Source organism: Rhincodon typus, chromosome 5 (assembly GCF_021869965.1).
Source record: "Rhincodon typus isolate 14 chromosome 5, sRhiTyp1.1, whole genome shotgun sequence".
NCBI lineage: Eukaryota > Metazoa > Chordata > Chondrichthyes > Orectolobiformes > Rhincodontidae > Rhincodon > Rhincodon typus.
This window is the reverse complement of record NC_063336.1, coordinates 114,923,124-114,949,711: the sequence shown is the minus strand read 5'-3', so window position 1 is coordinate 114,949,711 and position 26,588 is coordinate 114,923,124. Positions and strand designations below refer to the sequence as shown.

General features: G+C 39.3%; 1 protein-coding gene across 1 annotated transcript in view; it reads right to left on the bottom strand.

Moving 5' to 3' along the window:
- Positions 1-2,937: 2,937 nt before the first annotated feature.
- The window catches only part of wdr35 (WD repeat domain 35), a 92,646-nt gene continuing 68,995 nt past the window's right edge, over positions 2,938-26,588 (bottom strand). Inside the window, exons 19-27 of the mRNA XM_048597123.1 lie at positions 26,201-26,236; positions 24,785-24,931; positions 22,522-22,654; positions 17,561-17,671; positions 16,139-16,303; positions 11,994-12,134; positions 10,762-10,918; positions 4,426-4,666; positions 2,938-3,135 (exon numbers count right to left, since the gene is read on the bottom strand). Of these exons, the coding sequence (XP_048453080.1) occupies positions 2,985-3,135; positions 4,426-4,666; positions 10,762-10,918; positions 11,994-12,134; positions 16,139-16,303; positions 17,561-17,671; positions 22,522-22,654; positions 24,785-24,931; positions 26,201-26,236 (1,282 nt within the window). The 3' untranslated portion in view covers positions 2,938-2,984. The remainder of the gene's footprint in view (positions 3,136-4,425; positions 4,667-10,761; positions 10,919-11,993; positions 12,135-16,138; positions 16,304-17,560; positions 17,672-22,521; positions 22,655-24,784; positions 24,932-26,200; positions 26,237-26,588) is intronic.

Genomic DNA, 26,588 nt, shown 5'->3' with positions numbered 1-26,588 from the left:
GCTAATGCAGTATCTTTTAATGTGGAGAAATGTTCAAATGTGCCCATCAGAAATGTATAAAACATCGTCCCAAGCCAAAAGTAGTGGATTGAAGGTGGGCCCTAAAAGGAGGAGGGCAGATAGAGAGACTTGGGAATCTCAGTTCTGGACAATTCTAGGCTACCAATTGTGAGATGAAGTAGTAGGACATGACATGGGGTAGGATATATCAAAGTTCTATGTTGACGAAAGTTCCCTGAAGGCTCAGATAAAATTTCAACTGGATTACCTGAGGAGGTGGGCAGTGGGCAATATAGTGGAGCTAGAGTGTGGAGGACTTAAGGGTTGCTAATGTTTACCAGTATTCAGTTCAAGCAAGGGAGAGGGATAAACCAGAAAACCACTGACCAAACAGCCTAATTAAGGAACTTATTGAAAAACTCTGTTAAGGACAAAATATGATTTACTTTGGAAAGACATAGTTTAATCAAGGAGAGCCAGCATAGATTTGTTAAAAGCAAATCATGCCTGACTAATTTGACAGGGTAACAGAAAACATTCATCAAGGTAGTGCAGAGTATGTACAAAATAACTTAAAGGCATTCAACAAAGTGTCACACAGGAAGTTTATTAAGAACAAAAACAAAGTTGCTGGAAAAGCTCAGCAGGTCTGGCAGCATCTGTGAAGGAGAAAACAGAGTTAACGTTTCAGGTCCGGTGACTCTTCCTCAGAACTATTTATTAAGTTTATTAAGAAGCTAGGAGCCCAAGGTGTTAAAGGAAAATAGGCTAAGAAATTGACCCAGTGAGAACAAAGGGTGGTGGTAGTGGATGGATGTTTGCAGTGAATGATGGCACTTCTGGGTTAATTATGCTTTGCATTTTTCTAAATGACCTAAACTTGAGTGCAGGGAGCAGTATTATAAGATTTGCTGATGATACAAAACTTGGCAAAGGAGTAGATGGTGACACATAATTATGGGTTTCATGATAAGCCAGACAGTACTGAAATGGATTAAAGTATAGCTGATGGAGTTCAAGATAGAAAATTATGAAGTAATTCATTTTGGACTAATACAGGAAGATAGTAACGATAAATGTTAGGATTCTAAAAAGTGCAAATGAAGAGAGACACATTGGTTTCCAAAAATGTAAATTCTTAAAAGTAGCACAGCAAGTTGATAAGATGGTTACTTGGGTTTATGAATAAAGGGGTAAATATAAAAGCAGTGCACACACGCTATGACTTTATAAATCTGTTTTTGGCCTTAACCAGAGTATTGTGGACAATTCTGGGCCCTACCCTTTAGAAAAGATGTAAAGTCCTGAGAAAGGGGATAGGTGGGGAAATGGGATTAATTTGATTTACCGAGAGGCATGAAGTCATTGGGCTGAACACCTCCTGTGTTGCAATGACTATATAAAAGGATACAGAAAAGACTTAGCAGAATGCTGCCAGAGAATAGTGAATTCAATTATGAGGACATGCTGGTAAAGATCAGACTGTTAACTTGGACCAGAGAAGGTTATAAGGTTACCTAGAGGTTTCAAGGTGGTGAATGGGTTAATTAGAGTACCTGGAGTAAAACTATTCCCTTGAGTGAGCAGTCAATAATCAAAGGACATTGCTTTAAAATCATTTCTGAAGAAAATGTAGAGGTGGGTGAAGATTTTTTTTTCTACGAATGGCAGATTCTGGAACATTCCATCTTAAATTGTGATTAAAAATTAATTTTCTAAATTTTTAAAGCACAGTTTGGACAGACATGAGTGGAACTTACATGATTCCAGGCAAAAAAGCAGGACTATGGGGCTAATCAAAACTGTTTTGTCCAAGAGTCAGCAAAGGCATTACAAGGCAAATAACCTCTTTCTGTAAACTTTTATGATTCTTTCAGCAATAGGTAGTCACATTTTTGTGATTTTTTTTTTGGTTATAGCAATTACAATGGGCTATAAATGGTGCCTAACCCTGCTTAGAGAGATTCAATCCAGGATCTGTGTAAAAGATGGCTTTGGGTAATTTGCTCAACAGTTAGAGAGGAACAGAAGGTTGAAAATGAAGGAGCAGTAAACTCGGACGCAAGTTTTACTTTTAGTAGGGGTGATGTGGGTGATTTTGAAAGGGAGCAAGATTGTAGATGAGAGAAGGCAGTCATCAATATTACTTGATAACTAAGAGGAGGGAAGCAACAGAAAGCTTTAAATTATGTAAATCTTGGTGATAACATAGACAAGAATTCTAAATGAACGTAAAGAAGCAAGATAGAGATTTGATAATGTATTTGATAATAAAAAAAAATAAAGATGAATAAAGAAGGCTTTCCAGGATTATCTTGGGGCAGTAGTTCTTCAACGGAGCTTTGTGGCCCACCAGTCTGGTGATGACAACTAAGCTAGTCATGTACGTGATACACCATAGTTTACAGAACTTGGACTTCAGGAAGCACAGATAGGAATCAATATGGAAAGGCTATTAAAGCTGTAAAATTGGAACGGGGGAACAGACTGACAGTTTAGAGATGCTGCAGCAATATAAAACAAAGACAAATGACATTTGGTTTTTATGTGAGTTGGACTTTAATTCAAACCAGGCTAACAAAATGAAAATCTCCTATATGCAAGTTAATACTATTCTTGGTGAAAGTGAGTTGGACAGACTTATATCAATTCCTTGAGGACATAGATGCATATCAAAAAAAACACAAATTTGATGCTAATTAGTACTTGTACTCAAGGCCCAAAGATGGCTGATATAAGAAATGTCACATTGGTTAAGTACACCTTGAATAACCTGGGACTGTTTGATGTCCCTAGGTTTCTGAAATGGAAAATGATGTAAATCTCACTTCTGATATTAGTTCAATGAGACTTGAGGGGGGTGGAAATGACAAAACTGCAGACAGTTGTTCAAAACAATTATTTGAATGTCACAATAAATCTGAACAGACATTTCTAAACCATTACTGCTTTGTAAACTTTATTTTAATTTAGCCTTTGCTGATCTATCCAACAGGATTATGACATAAGGGACAAAAATTGTGGTTGCTTATATCCTGTTCATGAGCACAATGTTTACAGACACCACACATCCAGAACTGGTAGTCTGCAATTGGCCGACCTGTCACGACACAAGTTGGAAGTTTTCCTTCTCCTCTGCAGGAAAGAAATGAGAAATTTTGTATTTTCATTCACACAAAGTTTACAATAAATGCTTTGTAATATCTATAAGATTACATTGTTGTCATCCACCAAAAAGGAAAAATCAAAGTATTTTAAAACCAGCTCTTCAACTTGTCATCTGACATTCAAAATTAAGAAAAGGAAAGACACCATAGTCGTACTGGATCATTCTGCTGGTTTCTCATTATAGAGAGATGACTGGTGGTGGTTTTACCCAAGGGTGAGTGGAAAGGTTCAGAAGGAGAATCCTTCACAGTAACCTCAGCCAGTATGGGAAGTGAACCCACGCTGTTGGTGATACTGCACTGCAAACCAGCCATGTGGTGAACTGATCCAAGCCACTAGCTTAAGAATGGCTGACGTGTCTTTATTTGCATAAAACAGCAGATACCAGTATCAGTGTCTGATTTTCATTTGAGATGATTCACATAGTTAATACTCAAAATTTGTGTGATAGCATGTCACCACAAAATTGCTTTTAAAGCAAAAGAAGGAATTTTGAGTTAAAATCTAACAAGCATGTCAACATGCTTTCTATATTTAAGTACTATTTAAACTTCAGGTGCTTTTATTAGCAAATGTCGTGGATATTCTTCTGCATAAATCAAAATACTAAAGAGCATTCTTGAACAGTTCAGTCCAATTTCGATTCATTGAAATTCTTTCAAGTTTATGTTGCTGCTTTTAGCTGCAGACTATTAGTTTCTACTGTGAATTAATTAACAAGTACTGTGAAAAGATTTGGCAATCAATATTCCTTGTCCACCCACAGGGTCACTATAATAGCATTGAGATTTCATCCATGGCCCATCCTTTTTCTCATCTATCCTCACCAACTTTAAGTATTTCAAATTTTCCGGTGTACTGGATTTCAAATTCTCAGCCTATGAAGTTCTCCATACCTTTGTCATTTCTTTTCTCCTCTGCAGAACGTGTCAACACGTGAAGCCTGCTTTGTCCCTCAACTCCAATTTGGTGGCACAGCATTCAGTTAGCTTGATCTCAAACTGTACACTGAAATACCCTTCTTTAATAAGCCCTCCTTTCTTCCTATCCTACTATCAAAATGTTTTTTCCTATCTGTATGCCATGCATTTAGTCACTTCCCTAACTCTTCTACTATTGCATGGTGTCCATTTTCCTCACTGAAACACCTTGTGGAAAGTTTTGCCGTATTAAGGCTTCTAGATGTTCCTACCAAACGCACCATATCAAAACCTTATTGCAATTTTTATTTTAAACAGTCAAGCAATTTATACCAACCCTTCTGGGAGACTGTCCAAATCGGATTTCTTGCCATCTTTAGGGCTGTGCTTGATGAAGATCTCAAGGGCCAGGTCTTCATATTGTTGTCTCTGTTCCGAAGTCAACGTGTCTAGAGATTCAAGCTTGATAAAAGCTTTGGAACATGTCCCAAAAGCCCGATTTGCACAAGCAGCAAGGGCCAATAAAGAGTAAATCTCCACTGGTGGGATAATGTCTTCATAGTCACGCAAATGAAGTGCTGCAAATTTACAAAATGAAATTGTTTGGCTTCATGACAAACTATCTACAATAAACACATACAATTAAAAGACTCATCTCAATCAAAGGACCCACTTCCAAACTAATGACTCAAAATTAAATTGTATTGAAGCATACTAAACTGCACATGTATTTGCTTTGTTAGTTCTGATCCATATGTTTTGAATTTCACTCATGTGTCTCAGAGTGCTCCTCTTATGAACTGACCCTCTGGATCAAGGTTGGACTTGGAGGATAGTAGAGTCTGCTATTCCGACTTGACCTAAAGCAATTAAAATGGGTGTTTATAATACATATCTCTATACTAAGGATAGAATGTAAAAGTCTATTCTAAATCTAAATAAGCAAGCTCAAAATTAAATTCCCTTTGAGGCATAGGATGCTCCAAATCCTGGAGATGTGTGAATTAATTCAGGTGACATCTTCACAGTGAACATGTCTATTTCTAATTTTCTGAATTTGTTGGTTTATGAGCATGTTATTTCCACTAATACAACTACCTCTTTTGGGTAGTGATATTTTTCAGCAATTAGCATGATGGCCTTATCAATATTTGCAGGAGGACCTTGCACACATGACAATATTAAGTGATTTCCAGTTCAGAAAGAAATGAAAAGGCAACTGCTTGAGAAAATGTGATCAGCACAAATCAAACTTGCATCAGAAATTGTTTTTTAAAAAAAAGGAAACTACTACTGAGAGGTGAATAGACAGATGGAAAGTGATCTACAGAGACACTAAGTTCAATGGAGTCTCTCACAGGTCATTACTTCCAATTCCAAAATGAATTTGCACTGACTTGCTAACAACTAAAATTGGTAAAGAGGCTGCTGCAAAATAATTCAGATCAGCAACTGAACAGACATGTGGCAAACGGAATTTGATACTTATAAATGTAAAGTATTGCACAGAAGTGAAAAAATTGTGCCATGACAAGTAGCTATACTTAAAAAATATTTCATTGTTTAAAAAAAAAACCCTTAGCTCATTTTGGGCTTGGAAGGGCACAATGCGAAAAAGAAAGACATGTGACGGTAAGTATCCAATGAACAGATCAGAATTGGACTGGAGTTTAATTTCAATGTACAGAAATAGTAAAGGATAATAATACGGAACAAAAAGTTTTGTTAAGTAGCCGTGGCGGGGGGAAACAAATGCGAAAGGTTTAATCCAGATAGAAGGTCAAGAGATATGGCATAGTAAATAAGGTAAAGTCACAGTAGTTTTACCAGACCATAGGGCTGCTCTCTCATTAAAGACAGAGATGACTGGTGGTGGTTTAACCCAAGGGTTGTCACATTTCAGGAGAGGGTGAGAAGGAGAGTCCTTCATTGTAACCTCAGCTAGTGCAGGAAGTGAACCCACACTGTTGTTGTCACAAAATAGATGTCTAGCAACTGAGCCATATACAAGATTATTACTTTGTTAGCCAATAAAGTAGGACCAAAGGTCATGAACGCAAATTAGTAAATTTTATTTATTCATTAATGATACTAAGGAAGACAAGAAGGGCAAAAACTTCAGTTGTTCATTAATTACATGCCACAGTGAAATTCTACATAAGGTAATCTTCACTAGTCATTTTTTATTCTTCTATTGGACGTGGGAATCACTAGCAAATTCAATATTTGTTGGCCTTTGCTATTTGTCATTGAGAACAAGATGCTGAGCCACCATCTGTCAACTGCTGCAGTTCATCTGGTGTTTGTAGCAGTTTGCTAGATCCACTGGTTTGCTAGGCCATTTCAGAGGGTAGTTAAGAATCAATCACATTGCTAATGCAATGTGGAGCTGGAGGAAGACAGCAGGTCAGGCAACATCAGAGAAGCAGGAGAGTCGTTTCAGGTCGGGACCCTTCTTCAGGACTGGGAAGGGGGGAGGGAGCTGGGAGATAAATAGAGGGAGGAGGGGTGGTGCTGGGGGATGGTAGGTGGGAAGGGTGGTGTGGATAGGTGAGAAAGAAGATGGACAGGTTGTGTCAAGTCAAGGAGGCGGGAATGAGAGGGAGGGTTGGACATAGGATAAGGCCAGGGGTGGGGGGATTATTGAAACAGGTGAATTCTATGTTCAGGCCATCGGGCTGTAGGCTCCTGAGGTGGAATATGAAGTGTTGCTCCTCCAGTTCGCGTGTGGCGTCATTGTGATACTGGAGGAGGCCCAGGATGGACATGTCACCCAGGGAGTGGGAGGGTGAGTTAAAATGGTTAGTGACCTGAAGGTGTTGTTGATTATAGCATACAAAGCACAGATGCTCCATGAATCAATCAGTCACCAAGTCTGCGCGTGGTCTCACCGATGTAGAGGAGGCCACACCAGGAGCAACGGATACAATAGGCCAGATTGGAGGATGTACAGGTGAACCCCTGTTGGTTATGTAAAATTTTATTTGGACCTTGGATGGAGGTGAGAGCGGAGGTGTAGGGGCAGGTGTCGCACCTCCTGCAGTTGTAGGGAAAGGTGCCGGGTGTGGTGGGTTTGGTGGGGAGTGTGGAGCGGACGAGGAAGTCGCAGAGAGAGCGGCCCCTACGGAAGGCACATAGGGGTGGGGAGGGAAATATCTCTTTGGTTGTGGGGTCGGATCACAGGTGATGGAAGTGGCAGAGAATGATACGCTGGATGCGGAGGTTGGTGGGGTGGTATGTGAGGACCGGGGGATTTTGTCCTTATTTTTATTGGGGGGGACGGGGTCTGAAGGCAGAAGTGCGGAAAATGGGAGCAAGGGAATGCATTCTTGCAGGAGGGTGGGTGAGAGGAGGTGTAGTCAAGGTAGCTATGGGAGTCAGTGGATTTGAAATAGATGTCAGTGCTGAGATAGTTATCAGAGATGTACTAGAGATGGTCCAGGTGAATTTGAGGTTGGGGTGAAAGCTGTTGGTAAAGTTGATGAACTGTTCAAGCTCCTCATAGGAGCACGAGGGAGCACCCATACAGTCATCAATGTAGCGGAGGAGGAGGGACACTTCTCCTCCCATGCCCATCCAAGGCCCAAGACAAACTTTCCATATCCAATAGGAGTTCACCTGTACATCCTCCAACTGGTCTACTGATTCTGTTGATTCCAATGTGGCCTCCTCTACATCAGCGAGACCAAACACAGGCTCTGTACGCGATAATCGACAACATCTTCTAGTTGCTAACCAATTTAACTCTCCCTCCCACTCCTTTGGTGACATGTCTTCCTGGCCCTCCTCCAGTGCCACAATGACGCCACACACAAAGTGGAGGAACAACACTCCTATTCCACATCAGGAGCCTACAGCTTGATGGCCATGAACAAAGAATTCACCTGTTTCAAAATCTTCCCACGCTGGCACCCCCAGCCTCATCCCATGTCCAATCCTCCCTCTCATCCCCGCCTTGACCTGACACAACCGGCCCATCTTCTTCCCCACCTATCTGTCCCACCCTTCCCACTGACAAATCCCCACTACCCCCTACCTGCATCCACCTATTACCATCCCACCTACCTTCTCCCAGCCCCACCCCCTACTCCCTCTATTTATCTCCCAGCTCCCTTCCCTCTCCCCAGTCTTAATGAAGGGTCCTGACCCGAAACATCGACTCTCCTGTTCCTCTAATGCTGCCTGACATGCTGTGTTCCACCAGTTCCACACTGTACTGACTCTGACTCTAGCATCTGCAGTTCTTGCTTTCTCAATCACATTGCTCAGAGTCTGGAATTACAAGTTGGCCAAACCAAGTAGGATGGCAGATTTCCTTCCCTAAAGGAAATTAAAGAATCATTTTTTTTAAATGATAGTTGTCTGATGGCATGATTACCAAGTCTAGCTTTCAATTCCAGATTTATTAATTAATTGTACAGAAATTTCACCAGCTGCTGTGGTCATGCCTGGAGCATTAGTCGAGACTTCAGGATAATCAGTTACCACCATGCCACTGACCCCATAACAATTCTACCCTAGAATTAACTAGCTGAAATGTAAGCATCCAGAGCAGATTTCAGAACTTTGAGGGATAGTTATTTTCTGCTCATTCTGTCATACAGTTCTGCTGTAAATCCTGTATAATATAATTCCTGTGAACAAAATGTATAATGGCAAATATCCTAACTTAAATTATTTAACTATATATTTCCAAAAGGTTAACCAAATCAGATTTTAAAACAGCTCAAAATCTGAAAGATTTCAGTTTTACTGACAAAGAAACAATAAACATTCTTCTACAATATGAAACTTTGTATTTTTGCAACCATTCATTCAAATTCTGTTATTGATAATTGCATGAAGATACATTGAGAACTGTTAATACTTTTGACAGATATTACATACTTATAGGGAAAAAAAAACTAGTTATTTGTAGCATCTTCAATTTGGGATATCCGAAGCTCATGAAAGGCACAAAATAAATGCAAGTAGATGACAGGCAAGCATTTACGATTGATAAATATTTAAACTAAAACCAGATGTTTCAATTTTCAAAGCGGTGCTGCAAGCTATGTTACAAGAAAAGGCAGTGTTGTAGCAACCTAAAATATAACAGACTGCTTAATAAAATAAATCAGTGTCTCCATGATGGTTTACCAGAGTAAAATAGAACAGTTGATGAAAGATGCACTAGACATTCCACTGTGGTACCACTGCATAAGATTAACGGCATGACAGTGCTGTACAATTTACTGAAAGCAGAAAAGGAATATTGCTAACCAAGTATGACAGCTCATCTGAGAAAAAAACTCTTTCAGATACAAATACCACTGAATATTTTGTAACTGACCAAAACATTTAAAAAATCTCATCCGCTTGTTGAGTTAGGACACAGGAGGTGGAGTCTTGGATTGCCTCATTTATAGGGAGAGGGTTTACAACTTGGTGGGCCTGGCATGCATTGAAACAGTCAAGTCTAGAGGTACAAAGTGAATATATGAGAACTTCAGTAGAAAGTGAGTTGAGGTAAGAGTGAAGTCAGGTGATATTAGAGATGGTGAGGCAGATATATGATTGGAAGTTGTTCTCAGATCAACCTCAGACACTTGACAGGGAGGGGGAGCCAGTAGGTACGAAGAATGGCTTTGGTTATTTCAATATTCAGTTACAGGAAAATTCTTTCATCCTACAACCAAATCAAAAGAACAACCTGACAATGTGAAGTCAGTGATGGGGTCTAGATTTGAGTTAGTGATAAAGAATAGCTTTGTGTCATTAACATACATGTGAAAACTGACATTTTCAGATGATACCACGAAGGGTGTGCAAATGAGAAATAGAGAGACAGATCCTTTAGATGCATCAGAGCAAAAGGCACTAGAATGAAAAGAGATTATAGATGATTCTCTGACAGTGACTGGACGGGTTAAAATGAAACCTGGCTAATGACGTTGAGTGACAATGGAGAGGTGTTTAAGGAAGGTCTGTGGTCAACCATAGCAATTGAAGAAGTCAGGTTGAGAAGAATAAGGAATAATAGTTTAAAAAAAACAAATTGCTGAAGAAACTCAGCAGGTCTGGCAGCTAATATTGAAAGGTAAACAGAGTCTCTTTGTCAGAACTGTTCTGACAGGGCTTTAGAGCTCTCGCCCCCGTCCACACTTCAATCCACTTGACACTAGACGTTTATTATCAGTTGCTAGAACAACATTTGCAGGGACATACAGATTCCTCTGAAAAGTTTAGAAAACTGCTCTATATAACAGTCCTCGTTAATACTCAGAAGACTACAATGTAAATAAAAATTATGAACAGTTAACATTTATGGTGGTGCACACTAATAGTCCTCATCAACTCAGCTTATCAGTGTCTCCAAAGTGGAGTCGACATAGCGTCCATGTTTTCATCAGTCTGCATCATGATGATGCTATGCGAGAAGACACTGCAAAAACTGTAAACGCAATCCTTTATAATTACAGCTGTTCACCAGGCTTATCCATAAACTGCTTGCCTCACATGAGCAGTTATACTGTTTTTCTTCTCCATGCTGGGCTTAAATCCACATCTCTGTCCTCTCAATCTTACTATCTGCCAAACTATCTCCCTGCCCATTACCAGAAATAATTCTAATTTCATGGCAAAAACAGAGCACAGCTTCAAGGATAACTTATTTTACTCAAATGATACATACCTGTTTTCATTGCAGCATCTACATAGCCTTCATAAAGCTGACGCTGAGCGAGCAAAAAGAAGTGATATGCCTCAGCCCCGCGCCAAGCATTATCAATAATGCGATTATCTGACAAAGAAGCATCTTCTTCAAGTAACCCAGCTAGAGCTGTTGTTGCCTGAAACAACGCACAAAAAATGTAGCATGCATTTGTTGCACTATATCATTAAACCAAACAGAACTTTATAGAAATCATTTCAATACAGAATTAAAGATGCTGTGTTATATCCAACATGTTTAAAAACCTCCCTTTTTTGGATGCAGGTTGATGTGCTGGAAATTTCCAATATTTTGGGTTTACAATAAAATCGGTCAATTCATTTTATGAATTGAAATGTGGTCTGAAAACAAATCAATGATAAATACCTAAGCACATCTTCAGAATTTTAGACATTGCAGATTTATACAAGATCATTCTTCCGTATGAATTTCTAACATGCTAGTTTTACTTTTGAATTAACACACATTTGCTTCATCAATGTGTCAGGTTTTAAGTGAACTATACACTGTCCATACACTGAATTGGCTCAGACAGATTGTTTAGTGCTCCAAAGATTGGCAGAGGAGATTCTAATGGCACACTGAAAGAATGACCTGAGGCATTTGTTAATTGCTTGGGAGAGTGTTGAGCTTGGAACAAGGTATTCTGCACAACCTAGCTCTTCAAAAGCTAATAATAAACCTCTTGCTGCCTCTGGAACCCATCTCCTCTTTCCACTAGGTTGGCAGGTAGCTAAAATGACTTTCCCATGCAGCTATAATTGCAGTCGGATCCTGACCTTCATATTTAAAGGATAAGCCCATGAGCTTCCAGTGGGTATAGCTTTCTGCAGCTCAGAACAGTAAGTGAAGATCAAGACAAGAAGATGGTGTAGCAAAATCCCACAGGTAATTTTGTTTACCAGACTGCTCAATTTCCACCCAGGCCAATTGAGTTAAAATCAATTGTTAATGTGTGTGCTCAAACATAAAGAGTATTCTCTTGGGCAACACTTAGGTCAGTAGCCATGGTATTGTTTCCCAGCATCTCACTGGCTGAATAGGAGGTACAGTATGCAGTAAAAATATTCATGTTCCTTACTTAGAAAACTAAAGCATCACTTCTTAACAGCTAAAGCTGTATTTTTACGTATATTGTTGAAATTAGAACACTTGATCAGAGTTAAATATCAAATTTGTTTTATATGCAATACCTCTGATCTTCTGCCTTTCAATTTTGCTCTCTGAGTGTTCTTTATTTGTTCATGATAATCTTCCACAAGTAGTGCTGCCAGCACATACAGTTTCTTAACACGTAACGGCTTAGTTCTCTTTTTTGCCTCTTCTTCAGCAATCTGAACAAAATTACAAAATAACTGATTTCAAGAGGAGAATATTCAAAAACCATATAAAACAGGCAATATTTCAAAGTCAATGTATAACATTTAATCAATTCTGTTGATACCTAACTCATTGTTTTCAGAGCTAAACAATTCATAGGGTATTTCGTTCGTGTCATAAGACAAAATCACACATAATAATGGCGAGCAACACTAAGCTCGCTATTACTTTGACAGCAAAAGCAAGCCAGAACTGGCCAAGATTGCATGGAAAGTGATCATTCGTGAGGCAAACATTGCCCCCAGATTTCCTGTGGTTTTTAAATTGTAACCTGTAATTAGAAAGCAAAAACAGTGAGGCACCTTGTACAAGCTATCTGGCATTTGAGTGAACAGGACAAACGAAGCAGTTTGAAGAATCCTTACTGAAACATGCATGGGGCAACTTTTGACTGCTCTTTCAGGTGTTGAAAATCTTCTGTAAAGATGGGGTCTTCAGCTGAAGTGGCAGTTATATTCATGTTTAATATGAGGTAATATTTTAACAAAGCAGTTGAAGCTTGCGTTGAAATAATTGCTTAGAAAAAATTAAGAGACCTAATGTATTTTGGTGGATTGTGTCAACCCAATGGCCTTTCCCAACAGCCATTGTTAGACACAGGATTGCTCAGGATTTTAAGCACTACTAAAAGATATATCACATTTTATTTATCAATTGCTGGAAAATTCAGGAGAACATTTGAAATCATTGAGAGATTTTGTAGGATACTTTGTCAAGATTTAATAATCTTCAACATTTATTCTGGAAATTATCTGCAGACTTCACCCGAACAAAGTGCTACTGCACCTCACTGAATGCCTTATGATAGTCGTCAGGTGGAGGGATATCATGGGTCTCTTGCTAAACATTTCCCTTATTCTGCAGTAGGAATAGGTGGAGGACATGAAAATCAGGCAAAACAGTAAAATAGCACTAGTTGTTAGAGAAGAGGCGAACTCCAACCATCAACTGCAGGTACAGAACATCACTCTTCTGCCGGACCTCCTGCTCCAGTGGCTGAAGTATTGAATTGAAAACATTTTCTTCCTTGGTCCTTACTATTTAGAAACATGCCTCTTTGTGCCAGCCAGCACACCCTACATCTTAAACAAAAGTGGTGTGTGGAGTCCATATCAGAACCTAAGTGTTAAACATACAGACGTCCTTTAAATGCCGCCAGACAAGTTCAATTTCTAGTATTCAGCAATTAGCACCAAAAGTGTGACCTAAAACTAGACTTCAAACGGTTTTGTTTTATTAGCACAGTAACTGTTTTCATCTGGCTGCATTTATGGGCAATGCTACTTCTGGGTACAATGTTGCAGTTGTTTAAATAAAACTCTGGGTATAAGTTAACGCATCAGCATCTCCCACTGTCAATCAATCAGTCATGAAATATTTGAAGGCAAATTCTGAAAGCAACACTTGAACATTGTTGGGAATGAATGATGGCCAGCCATTTTCAGTAAAGCGTAACATAGTTGTGTCACAAATTACACAGTGTCAAAAAGGTCACTAGTGAATTTAAAGAGGAATAAAACATTTTCATCCGTACGCATTGCAGGAGACATCAGTGTTCCAATGTATCGATGTTGTAGATTGACTGGTAGGAGGGAAAACATGAATCAGGTAAGTTCTGACATCATGCAACTCCAAATTCTGTCAGCTGACAGTGCAATTGGGCTTGCATTCCTGTCACAGCACAACTGAGCATGTGCAGAGAGATCACAGCAGCCATATTTGCATTGGCAATAGTCAACTCCATTCTCAATCCTTCCCCCAGAATGTGACCTGCAAGGTCTAAACTAGGAAGGGTACACTGTAATATTTAATTCAAAGCAAAATGATGTACAAGGAAGATATAGAAAGCAAAAGAAAGATGACAACATGAAATGAAAGAGACAGAAAGAAATAAAGATTATTTTTAAAAATTTTTAACAGTAATTAAAATCAGAACCAATGAGACTCCACAGCTATATGAGCAAATTTTCAATGACAGACTGTTTGGGAATAATTAAGACATAAAACACTGTTAAAAATGGATATTCCTCAACATTTTCATTGAGAGAGGTTTCCATTGCAGGAGCAAGCATGTGTTGCTGCAGATATACAGGGCCTTGGTGAGGCCACATCTAGAATATTGTATGCAGTTTTGGTCTCCTTTTCTAAGGAAGGATACTCTTGCTCTCGATGGAGTGCAGCGAAGGTTTACCAGGCTGATTCTGGGGATGGCGGGACTGATGTATGAGGAAAGATTGACTAGGTTGGGATTGTTTTTGCTGGATTTCAGACAAATGAGGGAGGTATCTCATAGAGACTTAAAAAATTCTAACAGGACTAGACAGGGTAGATACAGGGAGGATGTTCCAGATGTTGGCTGTGTCCAGAACCAGAGGTCACAGTCTGAGGATTTGGGGTAGACCATTTAGTATGGAGGTGAGGAGACATTTCTTCATCCAAAGAGTGGTGAGCTTGTAGAATTCATATCACAGGAAGTAGTTGATGCCAAAACATTGAATGTATTCAAAAGGTTGCTAAATATAGCACTTGGGGTGAATGGGATCGAAAGGTTATGGGGATAAACCAGGATTAGGCTATTGAGTTGGACAATCAGCCATGATCGTGATGAATGGTGAGCTGGCTTGAAGAGCCGAATGGCCTCCTCCTGCTCCTATCTTCTATGTTTCTATGTTTTTTGTGCATGTTTATTAGGAAAGTAGCCCAACTTTACAGCCTTCATTGATCTGATTGCCAAATTTCAAGGACTGTACCAATTTAGTGAAATTTCTGGAAGATGTCAGCAATTTAAACAGTAATTTGCTGGTTTAGGTATTTTACTGCCAGTACGCAGAAATTAGAAGTTGCTGTCCAATTTACTCCTTAGTAGCAGTGAGTAAGGAAAGCAACATTTGGGCTATTATATTCATCACTCTTCTATTACATTCATCAGAAAATATAACCTTTTAGCAGTTTTTGGGATTAACAAGATCTTGCATTTCGATCTGATGATCTACTTCACTGCACTTCAGATGAAAGAAATACCTATCACGATAAATCATTAAGTTCATGATGAACTGACAAGTGATAACTTTGCAAATAGACTTATTTTTCAATTGGAAATGCATGGCTGAATTAGTTAATCTATACTTGTGACACTGTTACAAATTGTTAATGAATGGACATTTGACCACTGGACAGTACCATAAGAATGAACAAAAAATCTCAGATTGTGCATTAGTTACCCTAATGCACTTTGTACGGTATGATCTGCCTGTACAATACACAAAACAAAACATTTCACTGTACCTAGGTACATGTGACAACAATAAATCAAGTCAGAGTTGGTCAGTAAGCTGTTTATAATGCACAACTAAGTTATATTTGTTGTTGTCTCACATGGTCCAGTATTAATTCCTTCCTAATGACAGAAAGGTAAAAAATAGGAACAGGAGTTTGGCCGTTAAGCCTGTTCCATCATTCAATACAACTGTGGTTGATCATCCAACTTAGTACCCTGTTCCCACCTTCACCCAAATCCTTTGATTTTGTAAAGCCTGAGAACTATATATTCACCTTCTTGAAGACATTTCATGTTTTTGCCTCAAATGCTCTCTGTGGCAGAGAATTCCACAGGCCCACTAATCCCTCAGTGAAGAAATTTCTCCTCATCTCAGTCCTAAATGGCCTAACCCGCATCCTTAGACTGCAACCCCTGGTTTTAAACACCCCAGTCATTGGGAACATTCTTTCTGCATTTACCCTGTCAAGTCCTGTTAGGATTTTATAGTTTTCTATGAGATTCCCCTCATTCTTCTAAATACCAGGGAATAAAGATAATATATATATAACTTTAGAAATAACTAGGTAAGTAAATTATTAGATAGAAGTTGTAAAACCAATTGTAGAAATTCACCTGGTGCTATACATACCTCTAAGATCTCCAAAGATATCCTCAGTTATGGGAAGAAAACTACTGTACCTTAAACATGAGCTTTGCAGCATCAAGGAAATGATGGGCCTTACGGTAAAGTTCAATTGCTTCCAAAGTTTTATTCTTCTCCAACAAATGAGTTGCATACTTAGCCAGAAGTGATCCAATTTCTTTCATATTGTGATTCTTAGCCAATTCAACAGCTTTATTCCACTGAAAATATTTTGACAAAATAGTTAAAATTAGTGTGATTGGATTAATTTTGGTAGGAAGAATAGGAAGAAGTAATAATATTTAAATGGTCCATTTTTAAAAGAGGTACATGAACAATGCTAACTAGTCTATGTCCACGAGTCTTTAAATGTGAGGAGGTAAGTTTTTAAAAAAGCTGTTAAAAGTTTGTTCGGAATTCTTAAGCTTGTAAATGTATGTATAGCAAATAAAAAAAAGACAAAATGCTAAGCTTTAAAGTACTCTGGTGAGACCACAGCTGGAGTAATGTGGTCAATTCAGGTGCCACACTTTAGGAAGACGTCTAAGCTTTAGAAAGAAAGTGCAGAAGAGATTTAATAAAATTGTACCAGGGATGAAAGAATTTGGTTATATAGAGAGACTAGAGAAAACTTTCTTGCTCCTCTCATGCTGCCTGGGCTGCTGTGTTCCTCCAGCTCCACACTTTGTAATCTCTAGAGAAAATGAAGTTGCTTTCCCTAGGGCAGTTAAGAGGAGCTCTGAGATAGGTGTTTAAAATCTTAAAGGGTTTACCGAAAAATTAAAGAGAAACAGCTTCCAGTGGCAGAGGGGCAGGCAATCAGATAAATGACAAATGAACCTGAAGCAACATGAGGAAATATTTGTAAATGCATTGAGTTGTTACAATAGGGAATGCACTGCCCACTGTGTGGTGAAGGCAGATTCAAATGTAACATATAAAAGAGAATTTCATAAATACTTGAAAAGGAACAAAATAACTTGCCAGCTGTCCTGCACTTCTTCCAAAGAGCCAGTACAGGCATAATAGGCTGAATGGCCTCTTTTTGCTAAATAATTCTACAATTCATGGTGCTTGACCAGGAAAAAAAAAATCTATATTTTGATGATGGTCGTGTTTTACAGTTCATGCAGGAAGTTCAATATGCTGTAACAACATACAATTTTCCATGTATTTTGTCATCTGAAGCTATGGATGGTGATGGTATAGACTCCAAATTTCTTACCATTGCATAACTGGCCAGGAATCTCCCCTACACTTACTGCCTGCCATTGGTATGTACTAGAAGAATTTGCAGGTTTGTAGTCAACCTATTTGTTTATGTTTCAAATGCACCTTGTTTGTTACCATGTAAGACTCGATTCCATAACATCTAACTCTGTGTCCTCATTCTATTATTTAGGAATTCATAAATAAAATGAAGAAATGCATTAGAAAATTATTGTGTAAAATTATACATTTCTCTTTTATTATCCCACCTGATTCAGATGTATACAGGTTTCAACTGCAGATTTAGCTTGGTTACATTTGAGGAATGCAGCTACAGCTTGCTCACACATACCCACAGTAACAAACATGTGGGCTATTTCCTGTAAAAAAAATCAAAATATTCAAAATTCTGTTATCAAAAAGTCTTAACTGTACAAAAGAACTACTATAGGTCTAAGTGACTGAAGAAAATTCTTTCTGACATCCAAATGCTGGAGGAGTTCTGAGTGGAAAGGGTAGACAAAGACAAATCTTTCACTGTGAAAGCCTCATTTTGTTCTTCTTGCCAGTAAAGAAAATTCCAGAGATTTTGTTTTTTTCTTAGAATAAGTAAAATATATTTTTAAAAGCCCAGTTTAAAATAGTTCTCAACTTAATCCCACTTGAAATTATTAATGGGATGATTCTGAAACAGTGTGCTGACTTAAAAATGAATTGTTTAACTGACCATTTTTTATTTATTTTTTATTTATTCGCAGGATGTGTGCATCACTGGACAGTCCATTACTTATTTGCCATTCCTAACTGTTCTCAAGAAGATGGTGGGTGGTGAGATGCCTTGTCTAGCCATTGCAGTCCAAACGTATTGATTCCCTAACAGCATTATAGTGTATGAGTTCCAGGAAATTTTTCCCCCAGTAATAGAGAGGGAGCAGCAATATAGCTCTTCAAAGTCATGATGAAGGGTGGTGGTGTTCCCTTGTTTTTGCTGCCCTTGTCCTTCTAGATCGTACAGGTCGTGGTTTTAGAAGGAGCTTTGATGAATTTCTGCAGTGTATCTTGCTGATGGTGCACACTGGTGCCACTGTGCATTGGTTGTGGAGGAAGTGAATGCTGAAGGAGTTAGACTGGGAACCAATCAAACAGGCTGCATTTTCCTGGATGGTGTTGAGTTCTTCAGTGTCGTTAGAGCTCCAAGCATCAGGCAAATGGACAGTGTTCCATCACCCTCCTGACTTGCCTTTGTAGATGGCGAACAGAAGATGTGTTGCTCACTGCAAAAATCCCAGTCTCCAACCTGCATTTGTAGCCACAGTATTCATATGGCTGGTTCATTTCAGATTTTGATAAATGGCAACCCCAGAATATCAATCCCGGGAGATTCAGTGATGATAATGTCGTTGAATATCAACAAACAATGTTCGGATTCTGTCTTGTGGAGCTGGTTATTGTGCAGCATACTTGATACTTGCCATTTAGGAGTCATAGATGGTGCTGAACACTCAGCAGCCACTAGCAAACTTCCCCACTTATGGCCTTATTAAAGCGGCTGAAGACAGGTAGGTGTGGACATGAGGAACTCCTGTAATGGGTCTTGTGGCTTTGGTGATTGACCTCAATAACTACATCCATCTCCCTTTATGCTAGGAATAACACCTATCACTTCGCTGATGACTGACATTAACTGAGAGAGTGGTAACTAGCCAAGGTGGATTTTTCCGAACAGAATATATCTGGACAATTTTCCATATTGCCAGTTAGACATCGGTGTGATAAATGCTGCTTCAGATGGCCCACACACCCACAGGGATGCTCAGTCTTGAGTTGCTAGATGTACTTGAAGTCTATCTCATTCAGCAAACTGATAGTACCAAGTAACATTATAGAGGGCACCCACAATGTTTTGAAAGCACAATGGTCACGCCTACTAATACCATCATGGACAGATGCATACGTCACAGATAGATTGATAAGGATAAGGTCAAATGTATTATTCCATCTTATGACTTCCTTACAATAAAACATAAGAGAAGTAGTAGGTCATTTGGCCATTGGGTCTGTTCCACTATTAAATGAGATCATGGCTTATCTGAATCATCAACATCACTTTACTGCCTTTTCCCCATAACTCTTGATGACCTTATCAATTCAAATTCTGTCAGTCTCAGCACTGAATATTCTTAACAACCCATCCTTTAATTCACTCTGTGGTTAACAATTCCACAGATTCACCACCCCTTGACAAAAGGCTTTCTTTCTCATCTTGGTCTTAAATGGTTTAATCTCTACTCTGAGATTATGCCCTCTGGTTCAAGACTCTCCAACAAATGAAAACAACCCCTCCACATCTAACATGCAAAGCTCCCCCCAACCCAGAAGAATCTTTTATATTTTCAATAATGCCACCTCTCATTCTACTAAACTCCAATGAGTACAGGCTCAACCTACTCAACCTCTCCTCATATGGAAGTCCCTTACTGCGCAGAATCAATAAAGTGAACCTTCTCTGAACTGCCTCCAATATTTTTCTCTCAAATAAGGAGTCCAAAACTGCATGCAGCATTCCAACTGCGGTCTGATTAGTGCATTCGATAGTTTTAGCAAAACCTCCCTAACTTTTAGACTCCATTCCCTTAGAAATAAAGGTCACCATCCTATTTGTCTTCCTTATTATCCACTGAATGTTTATGCTAGCTTTTACTGATGCATTCACAAGGATGCCTAAATCCACCTGTGCTGCAGCTTCCTGTGTTCTTTTCCCGTTTCAGTAACAGTTAGCTTCTTTATTCTTCCTGCCAAAGTCCATTTTCCCACTTTATATTCCATCTGCCAAGTTTTTGATCACTCACCTGTCTATATAACCAGTCTGTATCCCTCTGTCGACTCTGTGTCATCCTCACCTCTTGCCTTTCCACCCATTTTAGTGTCATCTACAAACTTGATGATTGTACATTCATTTTATCCAAGTCGTTAATCCCAGCACTGATGCCTGTGACATTCCACTAGTTACAGATTGCCATATTGAAAATTACCCTTATTCCAACTCTCTCATCTTCTATTAGTGAATCCATTCTCTATCCAGGCTAATATATCACCCCCATCACCATAGACTCTTATCTTACTGAGCAGCTTTGTATTCCTTAATGAGTGCCTTTTGATGAACTGATTCGTCAACTGGGAGGATGCAGAACAGGGTAATCAGCAGCAGGTTTCCTTGTTTATGTATAAATTGATCTCAAGGAGTCCAGGCCAACCTTGAAGTCTCTCAGGGTAACTGCCACCTGACTGTATACCATTGTGCCAACAGCCCAGGCGGGTCTGTCCTGCATACCCATGAGACTGACATACTCTGGTGATGGTGTCAAGAATATTATCTATAAGGTATGATTCCAGGAAAATGCCATCAGGCTATTGCTTGACAGGTTTGTACAGCAGCTCTCCCAAATGCAGCAGAGACCCTTAGATGTCAGTAAGGACCAAACTGTATAGTCAACAGGGCTGTGTATGTCATTATCATTTCTGGTGCCTCGGTCAATGCGAGATAGCCCTTCCGGTTTCACTCGTTCTATAAGAATTTGTAGCAGCTGAGAGTCAACCACGCTACTGTAGAACTAGTTTTACGGTGATCATAAGGCTTGTTTTGAATTTCAGTTTATTAACTGAATTCAAATTTCACCATCTACTCTGTTGGATTTCGACCCTTTTCACCACAGCATTAGCCCAGGTCTGTGGACTACTAATCCAGTGACAATACCACCATCTCCCTAAAAAAAAATTAGTCGTTTGCTAAATCACTGATACACCACTAACAAGTCTAGTGAATAGAAGTTAGCAATATCAGTTCATTATCTAACAATGGGAGCAACGTGGTCTCCTCTACATTAGGGACAGCAAACGCAGACAGGGTGACTGCTGCGCAGAAACTCTTCATTCTGTCCGTAAAAATCTGACAGTATGTTCCCATGCCAACATTTCTCTCTCAGGCCTGCTACAGTGCTTCTACAAGGCTCAGTGCAAGCTGGAGGGACACTATTTTGTTTTCTGATTAGGGACCTTGCAGCCTTCAGGACAGCCTGAACAGCACCTTCCATTTTATTTACTCACTCCCACACCCCACGACCCGTCATGAAATGTGTTGCTTTCAGCACAGCTGACTCATTTTCACCCAATCATAATCTGCACTATCACCTATCTAGCTTTTCTTCTTCCCTCGCTTACCATCAACAATTCTTTATTCCTCACTCTCCCTCTTTGGGCTCTGTCTCCACCCACCAGCTCACTCCTTCCCCACACCCGACAACTCTTTGTTATGAAGATAATATCACTTTACCCTAGATGCTATCAGTTCTAAAGGATCACTAGACGCGAAATGTTAACTCTGCTTTCTCTCCACAGACCTGCCAGACCTGCTGAGTTTCTCCAGCAATTTCTATTTTTGTTTCAGATTTCCAGCATTTACACAGTTCTTTGTTTTATTATCATGGACTTAATAGGCCTGGCAGCAGTCTGGGCTAGCTGCCTAACTGGCCAACAGCAAGGGTGCAGGCAAAGTGAGAAAAACATGTATGACGTTATCCTGAGACAGGACAGCAGGTTTGTGCTCCATGAAACCAATATCATTTCTCTGGGGACGCATGACGGTAATAGTAGTAAACTGCTGGAGGACAGATTGTTGTGACTTCCACAAGCATCTATGAACAACGGCACTGGTCCAGGTTCAATATATATCAGTCAGGTTAACAAAGTTAACAGCATCTCTAGTTCTACAGTGCATAGAGAGTGAATGTTAGCTAACTCAACCTGAAGGATTGACTTAATAAACAAATGACAATTATCAATTAATCAAACCTATGTATTCATCAACAAGTTTGATTAATTTTGATTAACCTTCATTAGTTATCACACGTTGACATGTCACCCAAATTCAGACTCTCAAAATTCCCTTTGGGTCAATCATGAAATAAAGTTTCAAATTAAAAGTTGTTTGATTCAAATACATAGTCAAAGATTAATTAATCATTTAAACTAATTGATTGTTTCAACTGATGGGAATAAATTTATCTGGTACTCTAGTTACCAAGGTTAAGTTTTATTTCTTTCACTTATCCTTTCCAATTTATTATTTCAATTTAAACAGAACTCACAATGAATATTTACTTTATCCTACTTGTAAAGGGAGATGAACCTCAACATTTCACTCCAATAAGAATACATTATTCCCAATACTTACAGGAAGCAGTTTGTTATTTTCTGGTAGCGCATTTGCCAGTTTTTCCAAACCTTCATAATCCTCAAGCATGTAATAACACTCTGCCAGCCGCTCCTGATTCCGGCCTTGAACGTAGTATTGAACAGCATTCATCCTGCAAGTGGAAACGAGATTTGAAACCACATCTATTTGGATTGATTTCTTTTAATCAAAATTTTTCACACAATATCTAATTAGCAAATATCCAAAACAATCAACATGATCATATAAAATCCAAATACACTTTCTCATCTGATAATTGACTAGATCATCATAATCAAAAAGCTGGATACAAATTCTGAAGCAAGGATTCAAAATCAGAGTCATTAATGTGAATTAGCAATTCTGTGCATCCAGCTTAGTTTGATTTATCAGCTTAAGGAATCAGCAATACAATGTTCTTTCTCCTTAGCTAATTGTATGACATAAAATTTCAGGCTTCACTATTTCACCCTACTCTTACCACTTTGCAGCCATTTTTTTAAAGGCTGAATAGGCTGGGACTTTTCTCACTGGAGCATAGGAGGTTGGGAGGCAACTTTATAGAAGTTTATAAAATAACGAGGGGTATAGATAGAATTAATGGTAGTTGTTTTCTCCCTAGAACGAGGAATTTCAAGACCAGGGAGCACATTTTTACGGTGAGAGGAGAGAGATTTATAAAAAAAACACGAGGGGCTAATTTTTTTACACAAAGGGTGGTTCATGTGTGGAATGAGCTTCCTGAGGAAGTGGTGGATGTGGTACAATTATGTTTAAAAGACATTTGGATAAGTACATGAGTACAAAAGGTTTGGAGGGATATGGGCCATGAGCAGACAGATGGGACTAATTTAGTTTGGCATTATGTTCGGCATGGACTGGTTGGATTGAACGATCTGTATGACTCTATGATCCTTTGGGATGAATCTTACCATTTTTTAGATAAGTATCATTTTCGAGTTTCATGAAGAGTTTCTCTTTCTGAAGTCAAGCAAGGCACCTCACGCTATCATTCTAAACTCGACTAATTTACTACCTACCGCATTGGGAGGCTCTCTCATTCTCATCTGATGCTAGCTCAATTCTACCACTTGCCATTAGCCAGAAGTACTTGTTACTGGCCAGATATCCTAGGATAGACTGGCATCCATGATGCCGGTGGCATATTTAGAATGTCACTGTGTGCCAGTCAAGTACTACCAGTCTGAAACAGTCCTATACGGTTCAATTTAATCACTCCAGGCACAGCAGATAAAGGGAAATTGTAACCCGCTTTGTAGACATGGACCTGGAACAAAGGAGGGTTACTCCAGGACCACAAGAGGAGGCTACAGCACCAGAGCTGCCAGCCTGGACTAAGGTCACTCCCTGAGTCAGTGCAGAAGTGGCAGTCCAGAATCTCAATACTGCTTTCTATTTTGCATGTAAAGTCTTGCCTTACTTGCTGTTTACATACCCCAAACTACTAAGCCTGCATGCCCTCAACCCTGACTACCCACTCACTTGGGACAACTGACTGCTTTTCCCACACCAGCACTAACGGCTGTGCCACCCAGATTCATCTCACTCATTCCATGCCTTCACTCCAACTTCTCTTGATCAAGGAGAAAATGCCTATTACAGCTCTGAAAGGGATGGCTGATGGGCTGTTCGACATTCAGTTCCTCATCGTATACAAGGAGAGAATCTTGGCCTTCGCGGGAGAACGCCAGGATTGCTTCTGTGAAGGTGCTGAAACTTCCATGTCCCTTGCTAAGCTACTTCCTCATTACCCACAATGTGTATTTCATCTTAATTTGCCACAACTTCTTGCTCTTTGGTTGCAACATCTGTTTTGTGTCATGCAGATACAAGCTGCAAGTCAACGGCGGCCACAGTCAAGAGATCCAAATAGCAAGAGGTTAGCTGCCCTACCTCTGAGGATGTAATAGAAGAGGGGAATGAAGTCCTTCTGAGGGCATCATTGCAAACAGTAATTCATGTCTGAAGGTTCTCATGTCACCCGATAATAAGGAAATGGAAAGGGGAGGCTAAATGGGCCAATGGTCTTCCGTTTCCAAAACATCTGTGGCCCTGAAATTTCACTGGTATTCGCATCTCCACTGGCAGAATTGCAGATTTTAAATGGCTAATTTTACTGTTTCTCTGAGGTATTAATCAACTTTCATCCAATTTATCACAAGAAACTGACAGAATGTTTGTGGGACTTCAGAGCCTCCCATTGTCTATTTATGTCATCTCGCATAACAATGCTGTTACTTACCACTTTTGACGATCTGCAAAATAATCTCCAATGGCATTATAGGCTTGCTCAAGTAGAGCATCATCAGCATCGCCAGAACCAGTTTTTAACAACTGCAAAACTCGAAACCAATCTCCCAACTTGATCCTTAGATCAATAGCCAGATCTCTATAAGCAGAACAAAATAAAAATAAAATTCTGACTACATGGAACAAGTTAAAGCCATCATAAAACCAAAATACTCCATTTGCATCATCCACAGATTTTAGAATTTACTCCCCAATGAGGTCTATCTCATCCGAGTACATCCTGTATGAATACTGCCCGCTACTGCCTAAAACCAATGGATAATTGACATATTTCAAACACTTTTATAATCTTGTCATGAATCTCTAACCTGGTGACTTTCTACCAATGGTCAACCATCCTTCCAGCAACCCAAACATGACATAACTCCTATGAACATCCTAGTTTAGCAGGAATTCTACTCCAAGCCAAATATTTAAGGATTAACATTGAAAAGAAGTTTGTCATTTCAGCCTGAATTGCTTTTCTTGAGCGATTACACCTGCATTTGGTGGATTTGTAAAGAAAAGGGTGTTAACCTAAAAAGGAACACTTTCAAAGCAGGTGTGCTGGTAGAGCAAATGGAAAACTCTATGGGGAGCATTATGAGAAGCTCCCAGGCCATGTTTAAGTATGCCAAAGTAGCCTCTAACCTGGAGTGCCATCATGGCTGGCAGCAGAAGTAAACATCAGATTGAAGTCTGAGGAAAGTGGGGCCCAAGACAACCCCCAACCCAATCAAACAAGTACAAGCAGAGTCTTTGAATCCCACTGCCAGTTCTGGACAGGATAAACAATGCTGGGCTTGGGAGACCAAAGGACTCTTCATGGAGTCTAATCGATATTTCTAAACTTACTTTGGCTTCTTTTGTTCACTCCATGACTACACATGTTAAAATGTCATTACTGACTGTATTATCATCAAGACCTTTGTCAAAACTATAAGTTGGCTTGTTTGCAGGGATCAATGCTCTTCTGGTGCCTGAATTAAGATAAATATAACTAGTGGTATGCAATAGGTAGGAACATGCTGGATCCTTGTATGACCTCGACATTTTACTACTTGCCTACATCCCTACATCATTCCTATCAGGTAAGGGCATTAAAATCAACCCAAAATTGCTTCCAACTTCTGTTACAGTTAATGATTTCAACTCGTCGTTCTCTACTCAATATCAAGTCAAATAAGTCTCTGAGCTAAGAACTCCAAATTCTAGAATCAGGAAAGGTGAAACACTACTAAAAAGCACCAAATGATTCCTTAAGAAGCAAAACAGAAAATTTTCTATTATTTTTGCAATAAAGGACCATCCCAGGTACCTACATCACACCATGAATGTGACTAATCTATACACAACAATGTCGAGTTACTTTAGTTTCTCATCAGCTGGATTGTATGGAGTTTTCCTGGAACTAATTAGTAAAACAAGAACGATAGTGCCAAAGAGCCATTCTAATATGGCATAAACAGGGTCCAAACATTCAGCAGAATCACTGACTAACTTGAACAGAATCCACCGAGTAGCCAATCTGATCTTGCAGCAACAGCTCCAGTTACTCAAGACAGTCAGTATGTGAAGTGAGTTGAAAAAGTCCAAAAAAAAATCTAAACCCTACCAAACTGGAATCTTTCAACAAGATAGAGTGATCAACATTAAATCATTCCAGACAACAAGGTGCAGAGCTGGATGAACACAGCAGGCCAAGCAGCATCATAGGAGCAGGAAGGGTGACGTTTCGGGCCTAGACCCTTCATCAC